A 24,356-nucleotide genomic window follows, 5' to 3' on the forward strand; every position below is an offset into this window, starting at 1 on the left:
TTGAACTCTTTGACATAAACTGATGTTAACAACAAAGAGATGTGTTTTTATTAAATTCATGTTTTTTCTCAATGATCTACAGATGGTCTAGACATGCAGCACTTGTATAAGCATTGTTGGGCTTCAGCAAAAGATAGAGACTTTTTAAGAGTAAGGAGGCTCTAAAAATAAATTAATTTATATATATATGTGTGTGTGATTTTCATACTGTTTTTCATATTACTAAATGAAAACATATTTGGTAACTAATTAATATCATATCATTGGGATGCCTAATTATGTTCTCATCACACAGAAAATAATTACAAAGAGTAACAAAAAAAACAACCCTAAAACTAATATAAACTACTTACTTTTTCATGGTAAACCACACAGATTAAAACCTCAAAATATCTAAGTGTAATAATAAATGAAACATTATTGTTACGAAGCTCGCAATCCAGGCTCTCTGCAAACTGCACCAGACACCACCAACTTAAAGAACTTGACAACTCTGGGCTTCAAAATAACGTAATAGTTTAATGTCAATAAATAACAGCCAATACTGTACGATTGGCAGCACGTAACACAAGACTGTACAAATATCTCTCCGCCGTATCAACTCTTGCACTGGTCTCTCTCTGTCTCGCCTCTGACTTGTACTGAGCCGTTGTAACGAACTGTAGATCGGGAAGTTGTCACTGACTGGTCTCTGATACCTTCGCTCTTTATATAGGGTCCCTGCTGGCCTTCTAGAACCGGACAGAACGTCGCTCGACCATTCTGGGTGGTCAGATGACTACAACTCTCGTGACGCCCCTGAGCTCTGTTCACGTCGGCGATCCTTCCCGAACTCTCTTGTTGACACTCGTCTCGGCCGATCGTCGTAACTCGTCACGGTTGACCGCTCGTCTAGCGCTGGCCTGGGGCGATTTGCGTCGGCTGACTACACACACACCACTACCCCCATCTGTGCCACCACCAGGTTTATAACACTGCCCCCTCCTTAGATCTGTCCGTCCCGGGCAGATCCAGCTTCACCATAGTACTTGTTGAGTCTGTCGATGTGGACGACCTTCAGTTTCGACCTTGGGCTCTTCTGTATTCGATACACAACATCATTTATTCTTTTTATCACTCGGTAGGGTCCTTCCCAGTCTCTTTGAAGCTTTGGGGACTTGCCTTTTCGTCTTTGTGGGTTGTAAAGCCACACCAGATCGTTCTCCTGAAACCCAGCGGCATTGGCCCGTTTGTCGTACCTTGTCTTCACCTGGTCACTGTTGATCTTGATGTTCCTTCGGGCTAGAGCGTGAGTTTTCTCCATCCGTTTTCGGAGATTCGTGACATAGTCTGTTGAAGAGGCTGGCACATTTCTCGGGATCCCGAATAACAAGTCACATGGTAGTTGCAGCTCTCGGCCGAACAACATCTTTGCTGGAGTGTAACCAGTGGTGCTGTGAATCGACCCTCTATATGCCATAAGGAACAACGGTATATAGGTGTCCCAGTCATCTTGGCGATCATCGACGACTTTCGACAGGTGTTGTTCCAGTGTTCGGTTAAATCGTTCTACCATCCCGTCTGACTGGGGGTGAAGAGGGGTTGTGCGTGTCTTCTCGATGCCGAGTACCTGGCACATCTCTTGGAAGATCTTGGATTCGAAGTTTCGGCCCTGGTCGGAGTGTAACTCTATGGGAGCACCAAATCGGCTGATCCAATTTTCTACAAGTGTTTCCGCTATGGTGGTGGCTTCTTGGTTTGGTATCGCATACGCCTCAGGCCACTTAGTAAAATAGTCGATCGCCACTAGAACGTACTTGTTTCCTCTCTGGGACTCAGGAAACGGTCCGGCTACATCGATCGCTATTCTTTCGAAGGGATTACCGACGTTGTATTGCTGCATACGTCCCCTCGTTCTCCTCTGCGGGCCCTTCGCTGCTGCACACGCGTCGCACCTTCGGCACCATTCTTCTACATCATCCCGGTAGCCGAACCAGTAAAACCGCTGGCGTACTTTTTCAAAGGTCTTGTTGACACCTAAATGTGACCCACTAGAATTATTATGGATTTCTTGCAACACCTCGGCAACTCTCACTTTAGGCAGCAACAGCTGCAAGCGATTGCTTTCTCCATCTGCGGTTTCCCAGACCCTCTTGAGAACTCCGTTGTCAATTGTCAGTGAGTCCCATTGCGCCCAATATGCCTTGGTAGCAGCTCCTTTATCAGAAAGGTGATGCCATTCCGGTCTTTGTCCGTCTTCCTTCATAAGCAGAATGGGGGCCAGATCTTCATCTTTTAAATGGTCTTCTCGGATTCTTTCGTCGGACCATGATCCACAAGCTTGTACTCCAAGACGTTGGCAATCAATGATACCCCCCTTTTCTTCGACCTTGCTGCAGTGTTTACATTCCATTCTGCAAGGCCGCCGAGACAGCGCGTCAGCATTCTGGTGAGTTTGGCCTTTTCGGTGCTGTGTCTCGAAGTCATAGGTTTGCAAACGTTCAATCCACCTGGCGACTTGTCCTTCGGGATTTTTAAATGACAACAGCCATTGAAGAGCAGCGTGATCTGTCCTAAGGATGAATTTTTGCCCATACAAGTATTTGTGAAAATGTTGTATGGCATCCACAACTGCCAGTAGCTCACGTCTTGTGACACAGTAGTTTCTCTCGGTTTTGGACAATCTCCGACTAAAGTAAGCTATGACTCTCTCAGTTCCATCTATCTTTTGGGATAAGACAGCGCCTATTCCAGTATTGCTCGCATCGGTGTCAAGTATGAACGTCTCGCCTGGTATCGGATAGGCCAGAATGGGTGACGAAACAAGAGCCTTTTTAAGTCGCTCAAAGGCCTCCTGGCATTCCGTTGTCCAAATAAACGGCCGCTTTGGTTCTGTCAATTGATGAAGGGCGCTACAGAGGCTAGAGAAGTTTGGTACGAAACGTCTGTAGTACGTGCAGAGTCCAAGAAAGCTTCTTAACTCCTGGATATTAGCGGGGATCGGCCATTCATTTACGGCTTCGACTTTATCCGGGTCTGTGCTGACTCCTTCCTTCGACACGATGTGCCCAAGGTACTTGACGCTCCTTCTGAACAAGGAGCACTTCTTTGGATTCAATTTCATTCCAGCGTTTCTGATTCGTTCGAATACTTCCTTCAGGTTATCGATATGTTCCTCGAAAGTTCTGCCTATGACGATAATGTCATCTAAGTAGACAAGACACGTGGTCCAGTTGAGTCCTCTTAACACATGCTCCATTAGTCTTTCAAAGGTGGCTGGGGCGTTGCAGAGTCCAAAAGGCATCACGGTAAATTGCCAGAGACCATTACCAGCAGAGAAGGCCGTTTTATCTCTGTCCTCGGGGTGTAGTCCTACTTGCCAGTAACCGCTCTTCAGGTCAAGGGTGGAAAAGATCTGTGACCCAGCAAGTGTGTCCAATGTGTCGTCAATCCTAGGAAGCGGGTAGCTGTCCTTGTGTGTGGCGTCATTTAATAATCTATAGTCGACACAAAATCTCATGGACCCATCTTTCTTCTTTACCAAGACGATGGGTGAACACCATGGACTGTTGGATGGTTCAACAACCCCTTGCTGCCTCATTCGTTCTATGATGTCCATAGCTTCTTGGTGTTTTGCTAGCGGCAGGCGACGTGGTTGCTGTCGTATAGGCCTAGTGTTTCCTGTGTCTATTCGATGCTGGATTAGATTTGTCCGCCCAAAGTCCATTTCATCAGATGGCAATATGTCAGAAAACTCTCTGAGGAATTGTTCTGCTTTGGTGTACTGTTCTTTCGACAATATCGTTTTGACTTCTGTCAGAAATTTAGTAACCTGCGGTTCACTGGACTCGAGTCTTTCGACGGGGTTTTCACTGCTACAGTTTCTTATCATCTCAAGAGCATGGCAACCAGCGATGGTGCTACCTTTCCGAAAGTGTTTCTCTACTGTACCGAGGTTCATAATTCTTACTGGTACCATTAGGTCTTTCCCAATCGTGACTAGTGCCTTTCCTACTGCTATCCCGTTGTGGTTGGTGTCCAAGCTTTCTACCAGCGCTGTTCCTGTCGTGGGATAGCCGTCCTCAATTTTCCCCCAAATGATCATTTCAGACTTGGCAGGCAAGGTTGTATTTTCTACCAACTTAATCCTTCTGACTCGGCCATCTTCTTCATTCTCGTCGCCAAGCAAGGGTACTTCGAGGTCTCCACATTGTAAAGTGCCTCCGCCGATATTTAAGGAAAAACCATATTTCAGCATGAAGTCGAGCCCTATTATGCAATCATCTGTGACGTCAGCAATCAGGAATTCGTGTTCGAATGACTGATTCCCGATCTCGACTGTTATGTCGATCAGGCCTTTTATGGGCATCAGTTCTCCACTGGCTGTTTTCAACGAGTAGGCTCTAACTGGCGTTTTCTTGCTACTGTCCACTTTATCCATCCGGATGACTGATCGTGAGGCACCAGTATCTAGGAGGAAGTGATAATTTTGACATCCAATTTTTCCGATGATTTTCAGACTCTTACTCTGTCCTAGCACGGCGACCGGGATGATGGTTGTAGGGGCTCTCATTCTCTGTGTCGCCGGGTTCCGCCCCTTGAAGCCGGCGCGTGCTAGTTTCCCTGGTAGCCCCGAGAACTTGGTCGTGCATACCTTTCTGATCTGTAATGGGTTCCAGTTTGTGGAAATCTTCTACTGCAGCTTCTTTGTATATGACCGAGTTCACCACAATTCCAGCATCGTACAGGAGCCCTAGGTTGATGTTCTGGTATCTGGTTTGTTCGTCGTTCATCTAGTGCCTCTGTCACCCTTCTAACAAGTTGTGCGAATTCTTCCTCTTTGACTTCCAACTTTCGGCCTTGATGAACGCTCCCAGATGCGTCTTTAGCGGCTTCATATGAGAGAGCGTATACGAGGGCTTCACTAGCCTTACGTCTACCACTAACTCTGGTGGCTTTCTTTAACTCGGGGTCTCGAAGCGCATCAATGAAGGCGTCTGTAATAATGACCTCCAGAAAATCTTGTGCGGCTGTTGGGTAGGCTAGATGTGCGAGGCGTTCGATGTCTGTCTCTAGCTCCTGTAGTGTTTCATCGGGGCGCTGTTGTCTGGTCTTTTGTTGCACACGATATACTTCTTGTAGATGTTCATCCCCGTATCGGAGTTCCATTGCCTGGACAAGGGCGGCGAAGTCTTGCTGGTTCGGTAGAGACTGTAGCAATTCGGAGGCTTTTCCTCTTAGGGATAACACAAGGGCTGTTGCTTTCTCCTCCTCGCTGTTCCATTTGTTAACTTTGGCTGCTGCGTCAAATTGCTTCTTGTATACTGACCAGGACACGGAACCATCAAATACAGGGGGCTTCATTTTCCCGAAGACTTCAGGTACAAATGACGTCATGTCTGCTTCTGGTACATTTGTGTGCCTGCGTTCAGTTCGCAGTCTACTCTTGTAGGCGTGGGTTCAGATCCCACTTCTGACACCAGTTGTTACGAAGCTCGCAATCCAGGCTCTCTGCAAACTGCACCAGACACCACCAACTTAAAGAACTTGACAACTCTGGGCTTCAAAATAACGTAATAGTTTAATGTCAATAAATAACAGCCAATACTGTACGATTGGCAGCACGTAACACAAGACTGTACAAATATCTCTCCGCCGTATCAACTCTTGCACTGGTCTCTCTCTGTCTCGCCTCTGACTTGTACTGAGCCGTTGTAACGAACTGTAGATCGGGAAGTTGTCACTGACTGGTCTCTGATACCTTTGCTCTTTATATAGGGTCCCTGCTGGCCTTCTAGAACCGGACAGAACGTCGCTCGACCATTCTGGGTGGTCAGATGACTACAACTCTCGTGACGCCCCTGAGCTCTGTTCACGTCGGCGATCCTTCCCGAACTCTCTTGTTGACACTCGTCTCGGCCGATCGTCGTAACTCGTCACGGTTGACCGCTCGTCTAGCGCTGGCCTGGGGCGATTTGCGTCGGCTGACTACACACACACCACTACCCCCATCTGTGCCACCACCAGGTTTATAACATTATCATGGAATCCTCATATTGATGAAATTTAAAAAATCGAGCAAAACATTATGGTTTATTAAAAGAAATTTATACAAATCAAATAAAAACATAAAACTAAAATGCTATTTAACTTAAGTTAGGCCAATAGTAGAATATGCATCCTTTTTTTGGGATCCTATCAAGAAAACATAAAGAAACTAGAACAAATACACAAAAAAAAAGCAGTGAGATTTATAACAAATGAATATTCCAATTTGATTGAATAACACCATTAGTAAAATCACAAAACTTAAAGAGACACTTCAGATCAGAAGAATAAAAAGTAAAGTAGCTATAATACATAAAACACTAAACCATAATTTACTAATAGAAAAACAAAACCTAATGAAATATCAGAAAGACACAAAGATAGAGGCACATGTCTTATTTCATACTCTAGAAAAAAATTCCTACAAGTGTTACTTCTTCCATAGTGCCATTAAAGAGTGGAAAAGGTTGCCCGAATCAACCAGGAAAACCAACAACTTAGCATAGTTTAAGTCATTGATTAACATGCATGACTAGATTGACAGATGAAATGTGTAGGATGTAAAATCTGTAATATACAAGATAAGAGTAATTCATTTTACTATAATTTTATCAAAGAAAACTGTTTATCTTTAATGTGTTTGTGAGGTGCCTCTCCTATCCAAACGAGTTTCAAATTATTCACAGAATGTTTTATATTTTATACAGTATGGGAGAAGGATTGTTTTAAATTCAATGTAGAACTTAAGGCCATCATGAAACTTCTATTTTCATAGACACAATAGTTATGCCAAAATTATTATTTTTTTTGTCTATGGTTTAGTTCTGGTTTGAAACTGTGGACAAAGTTGACATCAGAAAGCTAATCACTTGGCAGGGTAGACCTTATTCTCAAAGTAAGTAGGATTGAAAAGCTTTATAAAGCTTTAGTTTTATGTTTTTTTTAACCTAATATATGTGTTAGATTTTCACTTTTGTTTCTTTCTTTATGAACTATGTTTTGGGTAATTGAAACTACAATTGTTTTCATTACAGGAGAACTAGTTGGAAGTGATGTTTTGAATTTAGGCAGAAGTTTAGGTACTTCAGATCTTGAAGGACAGAGAGTTATGCAGGTAATGCAGAATACATTTTAAATTAAATTCCCTATCTAGTCTTCACTATTTTTTTTTTATTAACACATTTGGAAATGTTTCTCTATTTCAGACTGCTGTTTTTCTTTATAATTTATCTTTTGAAGAAGCAAACCAGAGGATTATGGCTGAAAATTATTTAGTCTTTAAGTAAGTAGATTTTCTGACAACAATTAAGACCTTTCTAGTTTTCTTTTAAAGTTAACTATTATAAATTTTGTCAATTTTAATCAAAGCAATGAATTCTTTTCTTTTTTTTCCCCCAGATTTTTAGTGTTGAGTTTACACAGTAAATTTGGTGGATTGAAACAGTTGGCATTAGATACTTTTGCTAATTTATCTTGTGAGGTGAGGCCTTGTTTCACTTAAAATAAAAAAAAAATTGTCTTTATTAACAAATTTTTTTTTTTTTTTCTAAATTTAATTAGTGAGTCCTAATTAAACAATAATTTAGTGTCGTTTTATTGTAATACAACTATTTCTTAACTTATGACAATTTTATTTGAAAACATGTATTTTAATATAATATTTAATTGGATAGACTCATTGCAATAAATATGTTTTCAATTAATGCTACTATAGTTTGAGATTGACTCTGTGGAAAGACAACATGCAATGTGGGTGTTAGAGTTGCTTAATGATTCATTATATTCTGAGGATAGATTTTTCTTAGTCCGAGGTAAGTTTTACTAGTTATATGAATGTATACTTCTACTAATTAATTTCATTATGATCCTGTAGGTCTTTTGGCATTGTGTTAATGAAATGGTATATAACCTTTGTTGTGTTTCTTTAGGTCTTGAAATATTAAGTAAGATCAGCCAACTGTCATGTAATGAGACTCCTTTGTTAGAGCACTTGAAAGAAGATGTGTACTCCAGGCTTATAGATTTGCTTACTGTCCAGGACATTCAGTTGATAGTTCACACACTAGAATCTTTGTATAAGCTGTCAAAAGTTGGAGAGCCTTTCACAACCAGAATTGCCAAAGTTCATAAAGCTATTGGTGAGTACTAATAAAACATGGAACAAAGTTGATTATCTCTCTTCTGATCAGTTAAAAAACAAAACCTATTACCTTTAATGAGTTAAAGGTAAAAATGTACAATCATAAAAAATACTGTCAGCTATGGGATTAGATATTATTGGTTTTGTTTCTTAACTGAAACATTTTTCATTAAGGGCTCTTCAAATTGATCTAAGTGTAAGATTTCTTTAAACCCTACCAATCCTAAGGCCCTGAAACAAATTACACTCTTTGTCCATAGCTCCTGGGGGGCCATACCTCCCTTTACTTTACTATTATCAAGCTCTAAAGAAAAAGACTTTTTTTTTTCTAATCAATCAATCTCTCACAGTATCTTATAACTGAAGTTAAAACATTCTTCTTTATAAAATTCTGACCCTTTTGAGTCTAAATCAACTAAAATTTTGGTCAACTTTAGGCTTTTTACAAGCCTAAACCTATCTTTCAGGTGCTGTTTGACATTTATTGCAAATTTTAAAAAAAATTTCTTGTAAAACCACACCAATTCAATGTAGACACCTTGGGGCAGCCTTTGAATGGTTGGTTATTTTTAGATTATGACTCAATTTTTTTATGAAATAGGCAAGTACTGAAAAATAAGTACACCAGCATAATGGCCATTGTGGAAATTAACTAAAAAGAGGTACACCAGTCTGGTAGTGTAAGCAATTTTTTTCATTTATTTTTAACCTTTTTTTGTTCATAGTCATTGTTACTGAGATATATGTATATATAGATATGTATGTAATACATTGTTTTAATATCATTTAGACACTTTGGTTAGCTTAATTACCATTGAAGCTCAATCCTTTGGACCTGGCTCATTAGTTGGGATCAAAGTTGTGGAGTATATTCCTCCAGCTCATTTAGCTGGGGAAAATGCGGCCAAATCTACAACAGTCATTCAGCCTGTTAACCCTGACTCAACAAGTAAGTTGTTTTTTTTTATTTGTTTTGTTAGTGTCTAGATAATCTAGCAACATTAGAACATAATCGCAAGATGCCATGTCTGATTGGAAATGTTATCTTTAGATATCTACCAGATTCCAAGTGGTTCATTCAGTCCACTTGGTGTTATATCTGATAGTGGTGGAGGAAATGGTCCCGGGGGAGGAGAAGTGACTAAAGTGACCCCACCTGTGAGAGAACCTGTCACTGACATTCAGACTACCACATCCAGCTGGTAAGATTGCATGTTATTATCCTATATAACTACTATTCACCCCAGCATTAAAATTAAAAAATCACCCCCTACAACACTTTTCTTTTCCTTATTTCTCTCATCTCCACCTACAACACTTTAGTTATGTTTTAATTTCTCTCATCTCCCCCTACAACACTTAAGTTATGTTTTAATTTCTCTCATCTCCACCTACAACATTTAGTTGTTTTAATTTCTCTCATCTCCACCTACAACACTTTAGTTATGTTTTAATTTCTCTCATCTCCACCTACAACATTTAGTTGTTTTAATTTCTCTCATCTCCCCAAATCACTCAGTCTTGCAGCCTCATTTCCTATCCTTCTAGGGGAATTCACATGCATTTTACTTGTTCATTGTGAAGTCTTAATGAATCTAAACTTGTTATTAAAAAAAAATATCTAGATCTAGTTAATAACCTTTTATAGTCATTATATGTCCAACTACATATATATATATATATTTGTTCAATAAGAATAAAGTCTATAATTTAGTACAGCACTGTTAGCAAGTATTTTAAAACCTAAATATTCAGTGTAAATTAACAATTTAAAATTAACACAAATTTTATGCCAAGACTAAGATAAAAACTTAAAGTACAATTTCATATAAATATATAAATATTATTTATTAAAATATTATTTATTATTAATGACAGACACACGTGTATTTTTCTGTTTTTTATATATATATATATATATATATATATATATATATATATATATATATATATACTGTGTGTATGTTGGTGAATGCTTTTTTAGATCACACAAGTAATCATATTTTAAAAGCCTTCACATCAGGACTATAAATAACACATTTCAAAAGCAAAGAATTGTACATTATTATTGGTCCATGCACAAATGTAAAGGGTGTGTCCTATGTGTGATTTAGTTTGTCTTAACAGTAATACTTTGTTGACAGGTTAAATGCAACTTTTGAACTCAAGAAAAAGAGTAAAGTGAACCAAGTGGAGTTGTTCTCTGACTATTTGCAGTTTTGTCGTAAATTTCAAATTAACAATGCCATGTCTTCAGCAGAATTTTTACATTTGGTCAAGTAAGTTTTTAAAGCTAGTGGATACAAGACTTTAATTTAAGACTATTTGAAAGAATATCAATTTTGACAAGCCATCAACCCATTATTTTCAGAGTGATTTTCCCACAAAGTGAAGTACTAAGTATCAATAGAAAAAATGGTGATAGGGATGTTTTCTTTGAAGGCATTTGCAAACGGTCAACACAAAGACCTTTTGCTGTTACTACACTGCCACTTGACAAAGGTTAGTAGATTTTTTTCCTTATTTTTTTTTAGATGGTGTATTTATATAATTGAATAAGTTCTATTTGACTAAGTACATTAGAGTTCAAGTAATAAGAAGTAAAGTAATCTGTTGCTAATGAAAAGTATTGCATTTTGTTTAATATCATTTTTAGTGTATATTTACTATCTCCATTAATTATTTACAGTAGTAAGTTCTTAGTTTAATAGCAAATATTTTAAAATTGTATGCTCTAATAACATTAAGGCGTTGTGACTAAAGAAAGTATATGCGCATTATTTTCTCTCTTTGAGTGCTTTAAATGTGTTGTCACTTGTTTTGATTAGGACCAATTATTTTAAAACTATCCTTTTCATTGTTCTCTGAAGTTCAATCTTTTAAACCTTTTCAGAACCTTTTAGTCAGCTTACTTTTATAGTTACATGAATATCTGTTAGATATCTATTGAAGTATATATAGTGCTGTCGCACTTTTGTTGTTTTTACATTTGTTATACTAAAATATCACAAGTTACTTTTCGATACTTTGATATATTTATACATACTTTTGCAATCTCTGTGCAAAGAGACATCTGGTGTAATACCTACTGGGGAGTTGCATTATTATCTTCTTTTTGTTTTTCTATTCAACCGATTCACTTTTTTTAGAATTTTGTTGTAGAATGTTGGAAGTGTTTAAGTAAGCAGCATTCATATTTAATAAAACAAAATAGCTCCAATCTTTCCTGCCATTTTTCTTATTGTTATATAAATTGTCTATGTGCTTTTAAGTTGATTTTTTTGTTGTATGTGCACTCTTATTTACATTGCCTTTAATGTAGTCAGTGAATTCCTTTCTTTTTTTTTTGTCCCCCCCCCCCCCCTTTTTTTTTTTTCTCTCTTTCTTCTCCTTAGGCAGCTGTTGTAGTGTTAGTGGTCCTAAATTTTAATTATACCCTATACAATTTGTTTATACACTATGAGAAAGTCATTCAAAGAATATTTATATAGCTAAAAATGGATTTTGACTTCACAGTGGCTTGGAGCTAAGTTTTATCAAATAGGTCCTTTTGTATTGTTTATTGAGTTATCTTTATTTTTTTATTTTAAAAAAGCCATGTTACATTGCAAAATTTACCTAGATTTTTGTTTGGTCTGATATTTTCCTTTGCTTCTGTAATACTAGAAGTTGTCTAGTTTAGCCAGTATTGACTTCTACTATCTTACAGATTTAATATACTAATCATTGTTTTTAGTGTGCTTTGTAAAAAAAAATCTTTTAAGGTAAAAACCATTATATTGCAAGGTATTCTTGCTAGCATTTCATTTTAAAAGTAAAGTGGGATAATATATTTCTGATTTAAAAAATAGAATGATTGTAAATTTGTTTTTGAATAAAAATGTTTTATTTCAAATTTAAATCTAATAGTTGGCATGTTTTAGTTTATTTAACAGTTAGTATATTAAAAAATGTGACAGCATGAAGTATACTTTAAAAACTGTTCTATTTGAAACATAAAACATGCCTTTTGTCAACTATTTTGATAGTTAATGACACATGGTCTGACCTGCTGTCTATCAAAAGTTTTGACAACAAGGTTGCTTTATGTTGGCATTGTTAGTCTGTATTGTATCATATTGTATCAGTGTCAAACTCCAGCATTTCTTTACATTTCTTGCTTTCAGTGCGTAATCCCCTTAGTGTGAATGTAAGCCCTAAACAGACACAATCTGTGCTGGTAGATTCTTTAGCTCACACGCCAACATTAAGACAGCGACTCATGGAGCCGCCTCGTGCTTCATTACATCCACAATTTGTTCCTGCAGGTGCATCAGTTTCAACCTCAACACCATTGCAAGGAACTCCAAGATTCAACAATTCACAGAGTGCTGCTAATACTGGAAGCTCAGCTAAAGTTCTACCTGGTCTTCAAGGGAAACTTTTGAAGAATGGCAAGTTGCAGACAGCCTTAAATGTAAAAAGAGGTTTGTCGTATGTGGCATCTACAGGTACATCTGTTGAGAGTTCACCCGGATCTGCTCAACATGCCCACAGGCCTGTGTCACAATCTGCTCAGAATTCTCCTCATACATCATTAGCTTCAGCTCAGCCGTTTTCATCTGCCAGTCAAACAGGTCAGGTGGAACAAAGCTCTGATGCTTTATCTGTAAAAAGTCTTCTGGCTAAAAAACTTTCTCAGGGTAACGCTGACCAAGACATGATGAATAATTCTGGAGCAAATGGTTCCTATCAATCTTCATCTATCATGTCCCATGCCATTTCCCAATCTTCACAGACTTGTTTAGGAAGCTCACAAACTTCTGTGGCTTTGACGTCTAATCAAGTCACACTGAATAAACAAACCCGTCCAGTTCAAACTATTTCATCATCGACACAAATATCATCTTTTACACAGAACTCATCCTCTGGCATGGCTAACCAGGTTCAGAATATGCTTAGTTCAGCTACAAATTCAAATCAACTATCAAATCAACAACACATATTTACACAGAGTAGTACAAACACTATTATGGTGCAGCCAAAAACTAATCAAAATCCTCTTATAGTTCAGCAGACCAGCAGCCTCCCCACCTCTCTTCAAAATTCTAATGTTACCTTTGTTCAGAGAAGTAGTAATGTTTCCTGTATACAGAACAATCAGTTTTCTGTGGTGCATCAGAATGCTAGAGTTGCTGACAATCCTCAAACCACAAACATTTCCATGGTAGCACAGCAACAGCCTGTATGCATGCAACTGGTGCATCAAAACTCTGCTAATGGCACTAATGTGGTTCATCAAAGCACGCCTAGTGTTTCTTGTGCAATAATTCCTAAAACTGTGAGTGTTGGTCAAGTGCATAATAGCTCAGGTGCAATAGGCGCTCTCAACCCTCAATGTGTCACACAGCCATCATCCACACAGCCATCAAGTATTCCAGTCAGTCACATCATCAGAAATCCCTCCAACATACTCGTTACTAACAATCAGTCAGGCAGCACCAACTCCACTGCACTTACAATAGCATCTGCTAACACTGTTACTCAAACAATATCTTCTCCTGCAGTAGCAGCTCTGCTGACTTCCACCACACAGCAAGGATCTCAGATGATTTTATCCTCACCTCTGCTTGCTGGTGGCTCAGTTGTGCAGGCTGCGCCATCCATTGCAGGTCCTGCTCCTACCACTGTGGTGATACAGACTCAGCCAGGTGCTCTTGTTATGCAGCCAAGGCAGGTCTTGGTGCAGGGAAATGGCTCAGGATCATTCGGGACTTTGCACCAAGGAACGGGTGGCACAGTGTCTTTTATCGTACCATCACACTACAGGGGAGGCTCATCTGTAACTGTTCCTGGGCTAAACTTTTTACAAAGTGGAGTGAATGTTGTCCCTTCCATTGCACTAACGAATACAAACACTCAGCCTCCAACTCAAACTATTATCCATGCTGCTCAGAATCAGAATATTATCCAAGTTGCACAGAATCAGCAAAATCTTATACAGACAAATTCCAATTGTGCTGGAACTACTTCACTGGGTCCCAGACAGATTGTGCTCACCCCTAATCAAACCACTATCCCGTACAATGTGCAGATAGCTGGTAATTTTGCCAGAAATGCTTCAAATATTTGCATAGCTCCTCAGCAACAAAAAAACTTTGTAATTCAGTCAGCATCCAATCAGACTTTGCCCCAGTCAGCAGTACCAGCTACTGGGCTAGGTTTCACTATGAACATTTCACAATCTGCCCATGGAGGTACACAGCACAACAGTACCATCCAGATCCCTTCACAAATTTTAGAATCTCAAGTCAAATGTGACTCTACTCTACAGCAGACTGTAACAGATACTAATTCAGTCAGTCAGCTGTCTAATCCAACATCAACTATGTTGCCTTCTCAGTGCAATGGTATGAGTCATGAAAGTAATGGCATTTTAGGATCTCCTGAATCTGTTTGTAGTGACTTTCCCCCATCACCACTTTCTGTTGGAAATAATTCAGATAAAGATTCTCTTAATGGAAAACTAGAAACTGACAGAACTCTTGTATTAAAACATCCTGATGTTGGCAAATTGGTAGAGAAAACCAGTAAAATAAATGGTTTTGTTTATCCATTAGATAACACTAACCATGATCTAGCTAGATCCAACCAAAATGTTGATAATGAATCTCCAATGGTAAGGGCAAATAATTCAGATTCTAAGACAACCATCTTGGTGAATGGCTGCTTGCCTGTCAATCAGGGGCAGAATGTAAACAATCAGCACAGCAACATTCCATCTACACAACTACCAAATAACACTAATAATAGTAATGGTCTAGTTCATCAGACACAGTCTAGCCAGGTTCAGACTGTTCAGCTTTCTGAGGCCAACAGTTTCCCTTCCCAACAGATTCATCAGCAGGCAACACTACATTCTCAGCCTGTAGGTATCAGTCATCAGCAGGGCACAGCCACTCAATCTCCACACATAGCAACCCAAACACTGCATCATCAGAGAGTAGTACAGCAGTCATCATGTGCTTCTCAAACTTTAGGTAGCCAACAACAATTGAAACCTAAAATATCTACTCTGCCTACACCTGGTACAAGTGTTTCATCGCAAGGATGCAACACTAACCTCAGGCCAGTTTTCAGTAGAGATGCTTCTAGAGACAGTGATACCAGCAATGATAGTGTCATTTCAACTTCCGATTCCACTGACAAAATGGGTAACATTGTTGCTAAAAAAGTTCCTCTAAAAAAACCTGAAGTGAGTCCTGTCCAAGACACTCGAAAGAAAAAGAAAGGTGGACTTGAAATAATCTCTGCCACAACTGTGCAAACTGGTCATGGAACTCAAATTCAGAAGACTGTTCAAATACCACTAGAATACATGTGTGAATGGTCCAATTGCAGAAAGTAAGTCTAAATATTCTTTTTTTTTTTTACCCACATTTTTCTTTTTTGTAACTTGTTTTCAAAGAAAACTATTTAAATCCACTTAGTTCAAATGTCTTTGAACTACAATACACTATTAGTAAGCACAAGTTAAAAAAAAAAAAAGATTTATTATCTTGATAAATCTTGTTATTTGAACCTTGCATTGCCAGGATAATGTTTTTTTAAAATTAACTCATAGATGGAACTACAACATATTTTGTATAAGAACTTAAAGAAGCTAGAATGTTTCTGCTATAATAAATCTACAATATAATAATTATAAATATAAACAATAGTAAATATAATATGATAATGTTAGTATAAAATGAATGGATGAACAATGAAAATGAACTAGTAACTACATGAGCTTTCAAAGTACCGATTACATGTCACATAGTAAAGAAAGGCTTGCTAATGAACCAATCTGTGTGATAAATTTAATAGGATATTTTTAAAATATTTTATATCATGACTTCTAATCCACCCATGAGAAGTACTGGCTAAGTTGTAAAAGTTTGATCAAGACATCACAACATGCAAAACATGAAGTCCATCTTTAAAATGCTGATTGTAATAGATCTAATTTATTTTCCATGTTTTCATTGAAAGTCTTTTTTTTTCTCTTCTCATTTCTTCTTTAGGTGCTTTTCCACTTCACGCTTAGTATTTATTCATGTGTTTAAACATCATATCCCTAAGACTAGTGAATCTTCATGCCAGTGGGTCTCTTGTGAAAAATTAAATAGGAAACGTTGGTCCTTGGTTTCCCATGTGCAGGTAGGTTATCTGTTTATTTAAAATAATTTTTTTACTTGTAAGATCATTAGGATGTATCACCTTTACAGAGTTTCCTATTAGTATGCATCTTGCATATTTTGTATGCAAATGGACACGAAAATATGCGAGTACAGTTTATTATCTGAAAATATGCATTTCCTCCTCTAAAGGAAAACAAAATTTTTTTAAGTAGTTCTTGCTAATCGTATATATAGATCTGTGCACCAATGCCTGGAAATGGATTATTCTAATTAGATCTAGATCTACCACGTTTTTTTTTTTTTTTGCACGCACTAATGCGTGAATATTTAAATGTTTACTAGATCTAACTGATCTAAATAAAGCAGTGTTCCTTTCATTACTTTCAATGTGTCAGTTTATATGAAGTCTTCAAGCTGACTGGGAATTAAGTAATTGATTAGTTCTATTTCATCTAGAAATAGAGAAATTTTAAAATGTCAGGCACCTATAATTTATGTAAATCTAGATTTAGAATTAAAATCTATATCTAGACCTGTTTGTAAAATGTTTTACATGTTTCGGATGTTCCTTCAAAGTTGAAGATAATTACTTCCTAGTCCAAACCTCCCGCAGGACGACGGGGGATGGGAGCGGGCAGGGTTTGAACCCTGGACCATCGATAAATCTGAACGACAGTCCAGCACGCAAACCGCACGACCAGTCAGCCATCCAAATATATCTAGATTATATATCTAGACCTAAATATATCTAGATTATTCTAGATTTAGATATATATCTAAATCTACTTCTAGTCTAGGTCTACATGTGACTTGGGCAGGTGTGTACTAGACTTAGATTTAAAAATCTATTTATATATTTAGATTAAGTAGATCTAGCTCAAGGCTCTCCATATCTGTAACAAGATCTAGACCTACTGAAATGCATCAGTTTCCACCATCTTATCAATAGATTTATTGATCTACTTTCTCATCCTTTATGGAATCTAAAATATAAAAAAGGGGGCAAAATCGACTGTTCTAACTTTGACATTTTGTATAGGTCTAGATCAAGTATTTCACATTCACGATAGAATCTACAATTCCATGCCGTGGGATTGTTAAAATGCCTTTAAATAGCACTATGCGCATTAAAAACCAATCAACTGTTAATGAAGCTGCCTACAGATCTAGAGCTAGATCTAGATTTGATTTTTTGTAAACCATCAAATTCAGGAGAGGGTTCTTTTGAGATGATAGTGAGAAGGGCAGAGGTTTGAATAGAGGGGAAATATTGGTTGAGTTTAATCTTTTAACATGATAGGGCCTAAAGGGATTCAAACTGATGTTCCCTGACTCGCAGAACGTATTTTCTGTGGCAGATTGAAAGCCACTGTTATAGTAACTAGTGACTATTTAGGTTCTATTACTTATGAAGGCCTAAATTCAAAGAATGAAATCTCAGTCATTGAAGGCTGAGTGTGTTTGCAAAAGAAAAACTTTAATTATGCTGACAAAAATTATTAAATTGTTTCTTTGCACCCTCCTTCAACACATCTGTTTTATAAAACAACTTCAATCATCAGAAACCAGAATAAATAGCTTTATCTTACAACAGCTAGAGAGTTTATCTATTCAGCAGACCCAATAACTCAGCTTTTATATTGGAAACAAGTTAAATGACTAATTAGGATTATCTGCCTGAACAAATATCTGTTGCTAACTCTGCATAGAATGGTCTGGAAGAAGAAAATCTAAATTCTTTCAAAATGTGATAAAATATTTCCAGTGTCTGGCTACCTTGTAAAGAAATTGCCTATAAACTAAACTACTTTTATAGAATTAGATGTCACTGATCCATCTAAGCAAATCATTTCATTTGGTTTGTCTAATTTCACTTGTAACAAACATTTCCTTTCTTTGGTATGAATTTTTGTTATTGCTATTATTGAATGTGAAATATCATGATACTAAAATCATTGCTATATGACAAGAATGGCATCATTCTAACATACCGTATATATTCTATAAAAGTCTTTGACAAAAACTAAAAGTGTAAATATTTTGACAAATGTACAAAATGTCTTATTTATACAACTTTATGCTGTGTTAACTTTAGGCAGAGTTTTAAGTCTTTGGTTAACATGCATGACTAAATGCATGACGCGTAGGACATAATCATGTTCTATTTTGAAGTAACATCTGTATTATATAAGATAAGATAATGATTGCTGCATTTCATGTATGTTATTTGCAATATATTTATGAAAAATACACATTTGCCCCTCAAAATACACATTTCCAGGTCTGGGAATACACATTTCCATTTCGGCATGTAGGCATCTCTGCCTTTAGTACTACTCTGCCATTTTGTAACTTGCAACCATCGTACAAATGCATAGTCAACAGTAGATCTTCATTAATACTTTACTTGAGACCTTTTGTACTTAACTCATTACTACATTGTGGAGTGATTGTTCATTGAAATGTTTTATCAAAATGCATATTTTCTGAAACATAGACATTTTACAGAAAATTATGGAGAATGTCATTTGATTTGTTCACTTTTTTAACCCAATAGCGTTCTCTTTGCATAGGATGTTAAGTGCAGTTTCTTGGAAATCAGAGCTATTGGGTTAAATACCTCTGGTTCCTAAAATTGCATACTGTTATAATATCAGATGATCAAATAAACTGACTCTTGTTGCTTGTAGGTGATAGATGTAGTCTGAGTGTTGTTAAACTGGAATTTTAGCAACAGAAAGTAGAGCTCAATTAGCTAATTAAATTTGATTTTAATTCTGTGAATAATAGTCATCTTCATTGATCTTACTAATGTTTCATTTTAACATGATTGTTCATTTTTTGGGTATAAACATATTGTCAGTAAATTTAAAGTATAACTCATTGCTTATTTTATTGTAAATTAGGACCACCACTGTTCAGAGATGGCCATGAGAAATGCATGTCAAAGAAGATTTGCTGCGAATCTACAGCAGGCTAAAGGGGTGACGTCAACTCCATCCCCTGCACCTCATCAACCAATGATTTACCCACCTGATGCTGCTATGCAAGCTATCCGACGTTTTGCTATTAAGCCTCCTTATGCAGAGTTCACTGTAAGTTGAAATGAGATTTTGAGGCTCTGTAAATATGTAAGGATGTCATAAAATAAACTGATATTTTTGTTTTAATTCTAGGAACAGAGAGAAGGCCCAGTGTCTAAACACATTCGACTTACTGCAGCTCTTATTTTAAGAAACATTTGTCGCTGTTCATCAAGTGGAAGACGGTAAACAAAAATTGTCATCCAATTAAAATGTTTTTGTTTTTTTAACCAATGTATAATGATGAGAGATGGCCCTTCAATCTCAACTCATTTTTAGCAGCCCCCTGAGTGGTTTGTCTGCCCGTCCGTCTCATAAACTAGAAAAGATATTGAAAATCCAACACCATATTTTAGACCATTCAAAGTTCTGATGCAACGGCTACTTTGAAAGTGAAAAATTTAATTTAAAAAATTAACTATGCAAGCAGTATTTTTCATAAAAATACACCACTATTAATAGTAACAAACAGGGGAGGTTATTTAGTAAGGGAGATTACTATTAACCATATTTTTGACATTTATGCAAATGGTTTTAGAATTTTTGTAAAAAAAAATTATTATTTTTTTTACAAATGTGTTGCTAAGTTAAGTAAGTTCTGTCATACTTATTATTTCATTTAAAAAAAAAAATTAACTTTTTTCTTAAAGAGAAAAAATCTATTTAATATGCATATAAGCGGAACATAATTTAAAACAACAATTAATAATAGTTTTTTATATAATCGCCTGAACTGCAGTGTAACTTATCATGGCAAAGACACTTAACTTAAGGATTTATTTTAATGGAATTTTTTTGTCTTGAGGCTTTGATTATTAAGAGATTGACAATTTAGAAAACAATTAGATCAATTAGATAATCATTAAATGACAGGCCAGGTTCACATCTAACTTCACCTTCACTTTCACCTAACCCTTTGTCTGCTGGACTGCTGGGGCACAACACAAGATCGGTCAACCTTCTTTCTCTATTCTTCTCTGTCATTTGTCTTTGATAGAATTTCATTCTGATATTCTTTCTGAAAATATTGAAACCTGCTTTTTATACCTGCCTGGGTGGACCACTTCAGGGGCCGATTTTGAGTTTGTGTTTCCACACTAATTGTCTTTGTAACCTTGTTTATTTTGAGTTTGTGTTTCCACACCAATTATCTTTGTAACCTTGTTTCTTTTGATATTAAAAGTTGTGAAAAGAAGTGGTTAATAATCCTTCACAAGGAATCAAAAAGTAAATTAGTGAAAATCTTTTGTAATAAAAATATTGAAACCAAATTTTTTTCTTAAAAAAAAACAACATTTAAACAATGTTAACATATGATAATTACACTACAACTAGCACATGAATATATATATATATATTTTTTTCTTCTAGACTACTTCGTAGACATGAGCAACAGCTGACCTACCATATGATGAGTTCTGCTGAAGCATCCACAGCTCTAGCCAGCTGCTTATGGGAAATAATGCAGTGTTGTGAGCAGAAGTCGGCATCAACATCGTTGTGGGTGTAGTGAAGCTACTTTATAGAGGCTCAACTTTGTACAATTTTTGTCTATGAATTTCTCTGTTTGTCAGTCAGTGAATGTGAAAGGAAATATTTATAATTATCTGTTGGAAAGAATGTCAAATCTTGTAGGCTACTATACCTCTGCATGAATGAATAGAGTGTCAAGAGTTGAGGGCTAAAGCAACTTAAGGTGTAGCCTAGGATCAATTTTTGTTACATTGGATCTCTATACAGTGGTTTGTTACTAGTGTAGTATGGTATGTTATTATAGATGCATTCATTGCATACTGTCCAAATAATTAAAAAAACAACAACAAAAAACATATTTGTTACTTGAAAATGTTTTTTTTTTTCTCAGTATCATGTTGTAGACTCTGAGGTGCTGCTGATATTATTGACTTCTATTTTTTTAACAACTACAAAGATTGTTTCTGTGTTTTTTTTTTGTTTTTTTTATTATTTTAAAATTTATTTCTCTCGAAATAAGGATGTAATTTATTTCTTTAAAAGTAAACAATAAAATTTTGTTACAGACAGGACTAAAATTGATTTTGGATCAGAATTATATACAAATATTACCTTTAACAAGTTCATCTGAATTACAGGTTACTGTGATTTTGAGAACATATACATAGTTAATTAAAACATGGTGTGCAAAAACAGTCCAAAGTTATGTAAGCCTAGGTCATTGTTTCTTACCTGGTAATGCTGTACATAGAAGGATGTTATATGACCAGAGGAGTGAGAGTGTGTGTATGTTGGTGTATTTAATGCCACCAGTGATGTACAGAAGCTCAGTGGTTGAAGTTTTGTGATTTCAGACTTACAGCTCAACTGTGGCTGACAAACATTCCTGTTCTAGCGTCTATAGAGTTTGATTTGAAATTGAAACATACATTTTTATCTTTTCATTTGAAGAAACTAAAACAAAAAAAAAATGGTTGAAATTTTCCACTTGTTTCACACTTATAAACTTGTGCTTCTTTAGAATTTGTCTCTTACTCCTAGTTGTGCCTTTGTAAGTCAACTTCAGTCTTGAATTTTTATCTACTCATTTTTTTTTTAAAATAAATGAAACTTGTTGTTTTTCTTTTGTTGTATTTGTATGAGTTGATTTAGACATGATTAAAATAAATAGTATTTGTTCTAGTATTTCTTTCATCAGCATAACTTAAATCTTTTTTTATTTATAAGAACAAAAAAAAACAAAAAACATTCTAAATTGTAAAAATAAGGTTAAATTTATCTACACTAACAAAAACTACGAAATCAGTATTTAAGGAACATTAATTGAAATTTATCATTCCTTAATGATGTCACCTATAATGGTAACTTAAGTTAATTGTAAGCCTTTAATTGTATATATTCATAATGTGTTTCTAATGCAGCCAGTCACATCAAACTAATTGTTAAATTGATTCAGGCTTAACAAAATGAAAGTTTGTGATTGTACATATTTATGAACTTAATGAAATGAAGTGATGCCAGTACAGTGTCATTTCTGTTGAGATTAAGATGAGACTATTTGAAATGATTCTGATGGCAATGTTTGTGTTATCTTGAACCCTATATGAGGAATATTTTGTTTGGTCTAAGTTCTAACATTGTATGTACATTTTTATGCGAATATAATTTTAAAAAATTATACTTTATTCTGTTCAACTTAGTGAAAGAGTTTGGGTTATAAGAAGTTGTCCTTATAAACTCTTGGGATTATAGATGCCTTTTAATAGAACTGTTTAATAAAGAAAATTGACAAGACTATAGTTGTGGTATATTAGTAAAGAAGATATGTTGCATTCAATTCTAGAGGCTTACACTTGCCAGCTAAAACAATTCATGACTTAATCTGTATCTTATCTTGACATGCATGTTCTCCTTAGGTCTTGTATGTTACCGTCATTTTTTGTTTTTGTTAGATTAAGAACCCATGGATCCACCTTTACCCCCCCTTGTTGGAGTATTTCACTACAGAAAACAACACTGTATCTATAGAGATAGCAGCAGATGTTGTGGTATCCCACCCCCTCCCAATCCCAAGTTGATGCTTTTCTAGAAACTACAAACAATGCATCACACTTGGCTTATTCAATATTTTCCCTGCTTCAATGTTGTAGATAATGTAGCTCTGAGATAAAAACAGCTGTAGAGAAGCTGACTTGGATTGCTGAACAAAGTTCAATGTTGTCTGTCAACTCTTATATTTACACATGTACATAGTCTGAATTATAATATATTACAGTGTTATTGTGACATAATGGTTGTCAGGACTTTGAGTTGTTGTCTTTATTCAAATCGTCAATGATTACTTGTGCATTTTAAAAAAAAATTCATTTGAATACTTATTTCTCTGTTGAGTCAGTTTAGAAGTGACTAGAAAAAAAAAAGGGTTCATCTGAATGTGTGGTTCTCATGTGTTGTGAGGGACCTCAAGTATTAGACATTTTTTTTTAACAAAAATCTCATCTATTTTTTGTTTCTTTAAGAATTTCCAAGGTATTTCAGCTTGTTCCATGAAAACACCAGGGATCCAGTCGTTTGTGTCAATCCACTTGTTATTATGTTACAAAACCTTATCATTATGTTAAATGCTGGACATTGCAGATATTTAGTGATTTTTTTTATATACATGCAGCTTACAGTAACTGAGTTTGCTTATTATTGGTAACTTAAAAAAAAACAACTTAGTAACAATTGTTACAGCTCAAGAATTTAATTTGCTCTTTGTTTGTAACAGAGCGGCATTCTCTTGTCTCATGCTTGAACTATGTATGTTGTCTTTTTTTTTTTTAATTTAAATCATCTTTCACATCTCCCCATATATCATATTATATGCATTAAATATCATTTTAAAATTTTTAACTAGCATGTGTGTCTGTGTTTTCATCCAAAAACCCAAGCCTCATTTTCATGTTTTTCTTCTCTACCAATCATGACTGTAAGGTTCCAATGAAATGAAACATGTTTTACATATTGAAAACTTGTTAGCTTCTTCATTTCTAGCACCTAGAAATCTTGATTAAGGCTTGAGTAGGTTTATATTCTACCTTAAGAGTTAGTCTTTCTAAATGCTTAGGGTGTATCTGTTAATGATAACATAAATTTAAATGGTTTGTCTTCATAAATACATATCGAATGTGATCTATTACGGGAAAAAAATTAAAAGATGTAGTTTTATACCATTGATTAATGACATTCACAACTGACTTTTGACTTACTATAGGGAGATGTATATGTTATCTGAGTGTTAGCCTGCTGTGACTAAGGTCATGCTAGGCCTCTAATCAATTATGGATGCACTTGGAAGGTTTTAGGGGACTATCACACCTTGCTGCCTAGATTATTTGCACAATCACATTGATATAATGTGTTGATGTATTTAGACATACTTGAAATAAAGTTAATGAAAGAGTAAAAGGGATTTGCAACACATTTTCC

The 24,356-nt window shown here is 36.1% G+C and overlaps 1 protein-coding gene across 2 annotated transcripts in view; it reads left to right on the top strand.

The window, feature by feature from the left end:
* Window positions 1–23,898, top strand: part of LOC106076706 (AT-rich interactive domain-containing protein 2-like) — a 32,399-nt gene extending 8,501 nt beyond the window's left edge. The window contains exons 6-21 of one of the 2 annotated variants that reach the window (XM_013237516.2): window positions 83–150; window positions 6,850–6,922; window positions 7,062–7,141; window positions 7,233–7,309; window positions 7,426–7,507; window positions 7,742–7,838; window positions 7,956–8,165; window positions 8,958–9,116; window positions 9,219–9,369; window positions 10,312–10,446; window positions 10,539–10,669; window positions 12,334–15,550; window positions 16,213–16,348; window positions 19,236–19,424; window positions 19,506–19,597; window positions 20,784–23,898. In XM_013237516.2, coding sequence (XP_013092970.2) covers window positions 83–150; window positions 6,850–6,922; window positions 7,062–7,141; window positions 7,233–7,309; window positions 7,426–7,507; window positions 7,742–7,838; window positions 7,956–8,165; window positions 8,958–9,116; window positions 9,219–9,369; window positions 10,312–10,446; window positions 10,539–10,669; window positions 12,334–15,550; window positions 16,213–16,348; window positions 19,236–19,424; window positions 19,506–19,597; window positions 20,784–20,922 — 5,036 coding nt within the window. In that variant the 3' untranslated portion in view covers window positions 20,923–23,898. The remainder of the gene's footprint in view (window positions 1–82; window positions 151–6,849; window positions 6,923–7,061; window positions 7,142–7,232; window positions 7,310–7,425; window positions 7,508–7,741; window positions 7,839–7,955; window positions 8,166–8,957; window positions 9,117–9,218; window positions 9,370–10,311; window positions 10,447–10,538; window positions 10,670–12,333; window positions 15,551–16,212; window positions 16,349–19,235; window positions 19,425–19,505; window positions 19,598–20,783) is intronic. The other variant, XM_013237517.2, reaches the window with a different exon arrangement.
* Window positions 23,899–24,356: the final 458 nt, after the last annotated feature.

This window comes from Biomphalaria glabrata, chromosome 6, assembly GCF_947242115.1.
Source record: "Biomphalaria glabrata chromosome 6, xgBioGlab47.1, whole genome shotgun sequence".
NCBI lineage: Eukaryota > Metazoa > Mollusca > Gastropoda > Planorbidae > Biomphalaria > Biomphalaria glabrata.